Genomic DNA, 10,433 nt, shown 5'->3' on the forward strand with positions numbered 1-10,433 from the left:
CTAATTAATTTAGTGAGAAGAATAGAAATCATTAGGATTTGGGGTAAGTTTCTACTGATTATAACTAAGTTTTTGTATTTGTCAAGTTTATGTTTTGAGGAGAGAGAGAATTTTGTATATATTAGTGACTAAAATTTATCTTTGCAAAACTTTTGATTTATATATTCCAAGAATTGTCACTTTTTCACGCTAACATAGATTAAGTTGATTGATTTGTTAACCCGTTTGTTGTTGTTGCTGTTGTTGTCCATTCACCAGCCACCCACAAAGATTTGCATATTCAAAACTTAACCCAAATATCATGGAAATATGGAGCTAACAAACACCTCCAAGGCACATGAGGCATGAAGCCTTCAGGGGGCAAGGTGTTCAGCAGCATTCAATTATTTTCAGGTGCATGGCCACTAGACAAAGCAAATGAAATCCTAATAACTGCCAAACGAAAGACACAAAAAAAAAACAGAGGAAGTAGAATAATGGACAGCGTGAAGTTATATGTAGGTATTTATATATATGGGGAGAGCTCAATAGACAATAACAAATTGGCTGCACCTGCAGCTGATGATGATGATGAGAAGGAACGAAGACGACGATGAGGAGGCGGACGGGTGGCCAGAGGGAACGTGTTGAGTTGCCGGTGCACATAATTGCTCAAGTTGTGTGGGGCAAAAAACAAAAAAGGGACCAAAAACGAAGCGAAAGAAATCCCGCATTACTTTTTTTCTTTTATTTACTAGGTAACCCAAAGCCCAAAGCAACATTTTTTTTTTGCTGCTGCCGGCTAGGAAGGGAATTGTGTGAGTTAGTTAATGGACTGACTGACTACCACTTTCTAATGAAGCCTAAGACACGGTGGAGAAGGAGGGGTTCCATTCACAAACTCAATTCACTTAAACAAATCAGCAAGTAGCAATTCTAATATGCAAATATCGTTCAAGTGCTACCAACTAAGTATCATAAATTATGTAGAAAATCAAATGAATACAGAAAAATGCTTTAAATTAAATTTAATCAAATTCTTGAAAGTGAGCTTTGGAAATCGTACCTGAAGTATAAGTCTTATACAATTAAGATTTTTGGATCAAAGAGTAGAGATAAATGACAAAGTCCTAAAGATAACATCAATTAGATAGTATATCAATTATATTTTCAGCAAACCAATCAACAATCAATCGTCTTGTAGATATTTAAACGATTTGTAGTACTTCTCAAAGAAAAGATACCTACAAACTGGTACGGATGTAGGACAGGGACGTATCCAGAGGGGGGTCCAGGGTGTCCGGATCCGTACCTGATGTAGGATATGTCAACTAGGTGGTGAGAGGTCAATTCGTAATAAATTAACCAACCCAGCTAAGAAATGCCTGAATAAAAGGCAATTAACTCAGAAATGTCTATGAAAAGCAGCTCGAGTGGGCCCTAAAAGTTGTGAATAGTGAATCAATTAACCTCAATTGGTACTATTTATATTTTCTTTAATCATCAATATTCAGTCCATTACAAAAAAGAAAGCTAATGGCAAGTTAAAGCTATCGATAGATTTGTCTTTATAATTCTTAGCTACACCAAGATCTAATTATTTCAATTCTACAACATTTGACTGCCTAGTGGAAATAAATTCTGATACATTAGTTGCTACTTTTTCCTTTCTTTTATTTTAAACGTCTTTTACATGAATTGTTATTAATTTATTGTACTTTTATTTAGTGCCAAGACAGTTGAAATTCTTTTCATTTCCTTTGGGTTATTTTTTATTGACTCTATTTGACTGTTTATTTTATTGTCTCCGTAGAGTGTGAAACATAAACACCAAGAACCTTTTTGCAATATTGTATGCAAATTGTATGCAATTGATAGTAAATTCTATTTACGTCTTTTTATGCGAAAGACTATTAAAATAGAAAATGGTCACATAAAAAAAAAGAAAGTACATATCGTTATTTGACTATTTTTTTGTTGTTGTGTTGTTGTGCCCCGCCCTCGATTTACGATTATTATTATTTTTGTTAAGTTGGTTTTGCTTTTGTTTTTAGTCAGTTAGCTAGCACAGCACATCCGGTTAATGGTGGTTAGTTGCTGTCCACAACAACAGCAACAACAACTAACCACCATCTAAGCAACGAATGTTAATTAAATACCTGTCCATCCATTAAAAAACATACGTAAATTTATGTTGTTAACAAGGAAGTGCGCGGTGAGCATGCGCACACTTTTATTATTATCATCGTCGTCGTCGACGTCGTCGTCGTTGCTAATGCTGTTTCCCCCTTATGGACGTCGCTCAAACTTCAGTCGGAGCCATTTCTTTGGCCCGTACCCGGATCGCTTCCTTCCAAAACTAAATGTCTTTCTCCGTTCTCCGTTCCGTTCCGTTCCTCCCTTTATGTTACAGTGGTACAGTGGTAACTGTTTTGTTGCCATTTGCATATGTCGCGCGAATGCTAGCTGCGGTTTTAACGATGCGCTGTCGCCACGTCTCTACGTCATTCGCTAATTGGTCGAGATACAAATCGCCACGAGACAGTGAAGGAAGAGGCGTTGCCTGGACTTGGTTCAACTAGTACTACCAATGTATAGGAGCTAGAGTTGGGGCTGGTGCTGGTGCCATACCGTCGTCACCATCATCAGCATCATCATCATCATCATCGTCGTCGTCGTTATTATCGAGCCTCAGTGGCACTTTCTTTGCCAGCCAAGCAACAAATCGGCTGCTGCTACAAAACTGAAAAGAGGCTGTCAAATATTTGCTCAAGTGTTTTTTGTCGTTTTGCGTTTTTTTTTTTTTTTTGTATTTTGTCTTCCCGGTAGACATGGCGACCAATTTGCTTTATGGGATTTACTTGTAAGATAGGCTGGTTTTTTTTGGCATATTTTTTTCTTTTTTTGGTAGAAAGTGGCCATTGAAAATTTGGTTAGCCTTAATGCATTCAAGGTGTGATTTCTTTAACCGACTCCTTTATCGGTTTTTTTTTTGTCTGTCTCTCTCTTGTATTTCCCCATACTGGTTCGCTAAGTGTAATGGCTTAAAATGACCAAACAGAACTAGTTGACTTAGAAAATAAGAGGTGGGGATAGCTCTAGGCCACTTCATTTGCAAACACTGAATATGCTGAATGTAATTGCTAAATTGATCTCGCTTATCTATACTTATGTATTATTTGTGTATCCTTGCAAAAGGTTATCTACCTTGGGCAACGTTAATTTCAACTAGTTAGTAGGAATCAATCAAGTTTAAGTTCAGAAGATTGGAAGAGACTGGTAAAACAAGAGCGGGGGAAATTGTTGTATATCACTTAAATACTGAAATTCTTCTGCCAAGTTCATACCTTTGGTAGTAAAAATATTATAAATTGGCGCCTAAACAAGTTAAACAGTTTATCCTAATAGTAAGTGAATCAATTGGAATGCGCTGTCTGTAGTGGTAGTTACTTTAATTAAAATGATCAAAATTATATATATACTTATGAAACTTTAACAGATAAGATAGAACTCTATAACAACCCTAAAGAAATTGTCTTATTTGTCTTTTTTCTCAAACAATAATGTCCACTATAAAATACATGAACTTGAAGCAAAATATTTTTGTTTTTTTAAATCAAATTCCATTTTATAGATTGATGTATTAATTTATTGCTATAAAAAAATGGTTCTAAAAGCTACTGACTACAACAAAAACATGGTAAATCTTTAAGAGATAAAATTTTTCTATAAAAAATTATATGTTAAGAATAAAACAAAAGCTATACAAAATCGTCTTAATATATCAAGTGCTAGAAATGTTTCATTTAATTGATAGCGTTTATTTTCGATTTGACTATATTTATTTGTTAGTATTGCTAATTTATTGAGTATTTCTATTAAAACGAAGGATCAAATTCAGTTTGTTAGCAAAAAATTAAATCCAAAGTGGAAAATTTTCAGTGATTTCTGGCATAAGTTATCACAAACAATAAACACCACTCATTCAAACAACGGAAAATATCTGATCCCAATTTTGTTTACGAAATTAATATAAACATTGAGTAAATGAAATTTGGTCAACATCTTAAGTTCATTACAAACCATTTGGAATTCGCTTAATGAACTAAAAACTGCTTTATGAACTAAGACCTGCCACATTTGCCAACAAATCAATTAAATAAATGATCAACTTAAAAATTTGTCATCTCATCCATTTTCAATTTATATTTACACAAAAAATCGATTTATTTCTGCTTACCTTTGTTCTATATAATGGATTACTGAAATCCCAATCGGGTGCAACAAACAAATATCCGCATTTGGAGACCTTTCGCGATGCCTGTAAAAAATAAAATTGATACAAGAGAAATTATTATTAATATTTATGCAGAGAAAAAAGAGATGAGCTAATTTGGTTAACTAAGAAACGAAATATGATGAAATGTTTGCATGCTAATTGACCAAAAAATAAGCAATATATTGCATAATTCGAACCGATTTATGACAGTCTTATGTAAATATTACTAAAATCTATACTTTGCCTATTCATTAATAACAAAACGAAAAAAAACAAACTTTTGCCAAAAGCAAACCAAAATTGTTATCACATTTGGCTTATCGTTTCAGCCAAAGCAAAAAAAAAAAAATAAATAAAAAAATTCAAATGTATTTTTAATTAAAAATGTCAATATTTCTTAGCTCCCTTTTGTGTTTGGCTTTTATCATGGTTTACTTATCGCAGAATTTTCCCTAGTGTTTTAACCAAATTGCTTGTGCTTGTGTGTGTGTGTGGGTATGGGGCACGTGTCACAAATTTGCTTGGCTATTTTGGTTGATTTTTTTGTTTTTTTTTTCGGCTATCCATTCCCTCTAAGCCATGACTAATGTTAATGACATGAGCCAATTTAACTGTCGGCGCGGTATTTTTTTGCCTTTTGTCTGCTTCTATTTTTGGGTAAAAGCAAATAAAATAAATTACAAGTACAAGCAAGACAAAAAAACCGCAAAAAACAAATACAACTATAACAACAATAATTGGAATAAGTACGGAGAGTGCTGGAGCGCGGGAGTGTTTATTTTTTTTTACTTTGGGGCTGGTTCAGGGAATTGTTGGCCTTTTGCACACCTTCAAAAAGTCAACCACAACAATTGAGTTTGTTTGACTTAAAGTGGATTTGGTCGTTAGTCGTAGCATAGTTTCGGGTAGGAGGGTAGGTGGTTGAGTGGGTGGTGACTCCAAAACAATGCAACCACCCAATTGAACCCAACTGAACTGCGATTAAATTTATTGAAATTCACAAATCGCTAAATCACTATGAGATAGGATTCGATTCCTTATAGACCGCGTGCAGTTATCAGTTTGAATTTTAAATGTAAAATTTTCGAAAGTATACATAAATAAAATTGAAGTAAAAATATACATAAATAAAATTTAAGTAAAGATATATTTAAATATATTTAAATGGTTCACCAGCTATAACAAAATTTGTATTGAAAACAAATCCGGCAATGCATTCGAGAATGAATATATTTGAATCAATTGCACAAAGAGATTTTCCTAAGCTACATCGTTAAATATTTATATTTTAACTGTCATTAAAGCAACAAATTCTCTGAATAATCGAACAGAGTTTCAAAAATTACACCCAAATTCTTTAAATATTCGAGTAATAAAATATTAAAATCCTTTTAAATGCTAATTTATTTGATAGCCAAAATACTCGTAAATTATTATAGCCAACTAAGAACTAATATAATATTAAAAACATTCTTTAATATTAAGCACATTAATTGGATAGATAAACCACTTTTACTAACTAGAACTACAGAACAAGTCCTAATTTTTCTAACTAGAACTCTACAGCACAAGTCTTAAATTACTAATGATTAGGCTAAACAACGTAACATAAATCAAATCTACATGACAACATAAACAAGAAACTAGAAACTCTTTAAAGAATTTAAAAATTTATAGAAATTAATAAAAAAATACAAAATCTATGTCAATTGTTGGCAATGCTTGTGAATAATCAATTGGGGGCTTGCATTTTATAATTAGCAGCTTTCAAAAGCCTTTATAGAACAAAATGATTATCCTTAATTACTTGAAAGGTGATTAATTTCCTATATAATTAATATACAAGTTTACACTCTTTTATGTATTTTCGTTCTCAGCCTGCATCCTAGAAATCAGGTTGTTGCAAAGGAACTTCTCGGAGACTGAATAATTCTCCTATTGTTAATATTTCGGGAACTTCCTCTTGAGTCATATAATGTCAGGAGACTAGGTATCAAAAAGTCTCTATCTGACACAAGTTCTTTTTTTGAATATTCCTTTGTTGAATTCTTTGTGGTTTAGACTATCATGGTATCTCCTTTAAGTTTTGGCTACACATTCTAAGTGTTTCCTTATTGGGTCTACATACCTTTTGCCTTTAGCTGACTCTATGCTAATCTTTGCCATGACGTTCATGTTTAGACATTTCTGTCACTTTGTATATTGCTACACTTTATGAGTTTTCATAGAGCAAACAATTAGGCTCGCCGTTTACAATAAACTTTTGTCACCCAAACCAACTGGGCCAACTGGGATTCGACCCCCGATCATGTCTTGTAAGCTGACACCATGGAAACTTCAAATTCAAATGCCAAAAACGAAATGTGTAACACGGTAGTTCCCGGTGAGCTGCTAGCCAAGCTCAACTACAACAACAACAACAAGCCGCATAAGCAAAAGCCAACTCCAAATGTTTCGTCTATATCTCTCCTGCAACTCTGTTTTTGGTTTTCCTCTGACTCCATTTACTCCCCCGAAAAAATTGAAATTCAGCTGCTCTGTTTTAGAGTCTCCCGTGTTGCACTATGCTGTCTCGTTTGCAATTACGTTGGCTAATTTTATTTATCTCATTTGTGTTATTTTTTTTCTAGATATTTTTTTTTGTGGATTTTCTTATTGTTGGTGTTGGTGTTGCTGTTGTTGTTTGTTGTTGTTGTTGGCAGTGGCGGCGGGTCGTTTAAATGCGCCATTAACATTGATTTATGTGAAAAATCGCACGTTTGTATTCAAATTGAACTAAACAGAAAGCAAGACAGAGATAGATACGGGGAACAGAGACAGAGTGCAAGTGTTAGAGTGAGTGAGTGAGAGAGAGAGTAAGAAAAGATTAACAGACTGTTGCAAGTTGCAGTTGCAGTTGCAACTATACAGTAGCCAGGTATTGCTGTCAGGCTTTCATCAGGTTTTAGTCACTCGGACACGTTTTTAACATAAATTTCAATGGGCTAACGTTTTGTAGGTAGTTTGGTATTTCTTGGCACCTTCTAAAAAACTTGCCACACGATCAACCTGAACGCGATCTACTTTTGTCACATTTAAACTGTGCTCAACGTGTGTGGACCCGAGTCTAATGAGAATTGTATGAGCCTCAAGAAGCCAAGGGCTATTTCTGTTTCTATCATGCTGTGTTTTGGCCCCTGGCCACTCGTAATACTCCACCATGCAGCTTAAGCCTGACTTTATGGGACTTTGTTGCCTCACATATACTCGGGCACACAGAAATTATCAATGCCATTGTGTGATTTCAGCAAACAGAAACCGAAACACAGAAACAGAAACAGTAACGGAACGAAAACAACAAAAATCGTGACTTAATGAGTCACAATTGTCTTCCAAATTGTGCGAACTGTTTTCGTTTTAAGACACACCATACAGACAGACAGAGTCATACTCTAGAGCCCAAGAAAACCTACCTCCCCATAATGATTGAATTAATCAAATCAAATCTAAAGTTAACATAACACTTATTAGATGCTCTACAAAATGCTAACGAAAACACTCTAGAACTGAAGGTCCCCAAACCTAACAAAAACAAAAATCATTCATTCTGTTTGGTCTCTAAAATTTGGAAGTAACCAGTAACCAATTGAGGGCTCAATGGTGATAGTTGCCCTTCAGTAAATGACAATTAATTAATCGACAAGTTGCCGATTTATATTTATTTAAATCATACTCAAATTATTATCAAAATATGGTTTTAAATTTTATAAAATATTTTTAGTTTTAAATACTATTTGAAAAATAAAAGATGATATTATTTACTGGAAATAATACAAAAGATAAATAAGTGAATATATAGAAGGAACTTTTTTGATTTTATTCAAATAACTTCACAAAGGATATAAGAATCTTTCAAAAGAAGTCACTAACCTGATATACAATATAGATTTTTGATTTATGTTTTTCAAATTCTTATGTAAACTGTCTTAGGAATTTTTATATTTGAATAATATATACTAGAAAATATTTTTAAGATCAGAACTCTAAAGATAATATCGGTTAAATAATATAGATAAATATTGAACTGGATTTCATGTGCAGAAATTCAAATACGTATCCTAATCTAATCTACTAGTCCTAATAATATCCTAGTCTTAGGACTAGAATAGGATTAGTCCTATCTTTAAATTTTTATATTTTTTCTTGAAATTTTTGGATCTCAAATTGAAGTAATATACTTTGTATAAACGAAAAATTTGTCCGATATACCATATCCCATAATGCCTATTTGTTCAGTAAGTGTATTAGCAACAACAACAGCAACAACAACAACAAATAGCACATGCTGGAAATTTATGCATCGCGCATGTCGCTGCTGACACACAAATGAAGCAGGGAGAAGGCCGCGTGCAGAATTTTGAGTGAGGCGGCGGTGGCGGCAACAGTGGGCGTGGTGGCCGCCGCAGCAGCACTTGGGAGGGGTCCCGCCTGTTGGCTAATGAAGCCAAGTGCTTTTGCTATAATGTGGGCAGATCGAAGCGGATCAGCGACAGCAAAATAAAAAAATAAATGACTGAATAAAAAATGAGTATGCATGCTGATGACAAAACAAATCAAAAGAATTGAAAATTGAAAAATACAAAAATCTAAACGGCATGAACCAGATTGTGATCATAAAAGAAACACAATGACAGTTATAGGAAATCATTTAACGAATTTAAATCTGATTGCCTAACGGTACATTTTTTTTATAACATTTTGAATCCTGAGAAGCGTAAAATGTGTCTCTATAAATAAGTGTTGAGAAACCCTTAAAACTAAAATGGAAACAAAGACCGAAGTCTGATAAACAGAATCCAATCTAGAAATAATAGTAATTTTTATACAGAAATTAACTGCAAGACATATGAGTAATATATTATAATATAAAATATGAATAATTGTTAATGTATGTATGAAGAAATGATAATCATAAATAATTTTAAAACGACATACAACTTATTAATAATTCTCACAGCCAACAAAACTAAGGCGTTCGCCCTAGAACTAGAGATCAAAGTATTCTAATTTATAATAGTTTATGGTGCTGAATCGAAAGTGGAATTATTCAGATTGTCTCTAATTAGTGAGATATTGTAACTTAAGAAAACAGTTCAATTTAACATATAAAACTTATAACAGTCATGGTATTATTTACAGTTAGATAAATAATATTATTTTAGATTGTTATATATGGAGTTATAGTAGCTAAAAGTGAACCAATTTTTGAGCTGAATGAAGTTTAATTTTTAAAATTTTAAAATTCAGAAAAAATTCGTGTGTTTATAATTAAAAATTAATCTATCTCCATATTTCAAAACTTAGTTCATACTAAAACCTAAAGCTCAAACTAAGTTTGATGGACGATCCTATATATCAAATCTATCGTTGATATAGTCCAAAACTAAGTCACTAACTAAGTTATGGCTATAAATATTCAAATAAACCAACATTTATAATTCAGGTATTAGTTATCTGTTCAACAACAGATTCTGTTGTTTTTTTTTAAGTAATAAGATCGAAAAAGATAATCAATTGTTAATTTAAATGCTTTTGATAAAGCTAAATCAAATTTAACATATGTTTGAGAAAAGAGAATTTTGAAAATGATTTTGGAGCTTTTCTTGGAAATCAAAGAAATGTTAATGACTCTAAATAAATCTAAAAAAAGTTGAAAACAAACAAAAATCAAGAGTCTGAAATGAGACAACTAGTTATGACATTAGCTACTTAATGGACACCAATACACTCGAAATGAAGTCATGCAAACGCAATTATGTATGACAGACAGAAGAAACAATTTCTATAGATACAAATACGAGTATATCTGTTGTGTGTGTGTGTGTGTGTGTATCTGTGTGAATGCGACTTATAACTCATACTTATCCTCAATATAGATGCTTTTTTATACTTACTGGTTCTGCCATAGACATGGACTATTGCGCAAGCGTGCAAGATATGAATAGAGAATTGCATTCGGTTAGTAATAGAATTATAGAGAGAGACAGAGATAATTAAATTGACAGAGAGAGAGAGAGAGAGGCAGGTAGAACTGTGGTAAATCCAAAAATGACTCAATTAATAGAAGATGATGATGATGCATTTTGACATTTAGCTACATTCGAGATGACATTCAAGACATCCCAGATGAATGCCT

The 10,433-nt window shown here is 33.0% G+C and overlaps 1 protein-coding gene across 2 annotated transcripts in view; it reads right to left on the reverse strand.

The window, feature by feature from the left end:
* LOC6643500 (protein outspread) overlaps positions 1 to 10,219 on the reverse strand; it is a 55,247-nt gene extending 45,028 nt beyond the window's left edge. For both annotated transcript variants that reach the window (XM_023176476.2, XM_002066419.3), the window contains exons 1-2: positions 10,192 to 10,219; positions 4,220 to 4,300 (exon numbers count right to left, since the gene is read on the reverse strand). In XM_023176476.2, coding sequence (XP_023032244.1) covers positions 4,220 to 4,300; positions 10,192 to 10,209 — 99 coding nt within the window. In that variant the 5' untranslated portion in view covers positions 10,210 to 10,219. The remainder of the gene's footprint in view (positions 1 to 4,219; positions 4,301 to 10,191) is intronic.
* Between the last annotated feature and the right edge of the window lie 214 nt (positions 10,220 to 10,433).

Source organism: Drosophila willistoni (genome assembly GCF_018902025.1).
Source record: "Drosophila willistoni isolate 14030-0811.24 chromosome 2R unlocalized genomic scaffold, UCI_dwil_1.1 Seg200, whole genome shotgun sequence".
Lineage (NCBI taxonomy): Eukaryota > Metazoa > Arthropoda > Insecta > Diptera > Drosophilidae > Drosophila > Drosophila willistoni.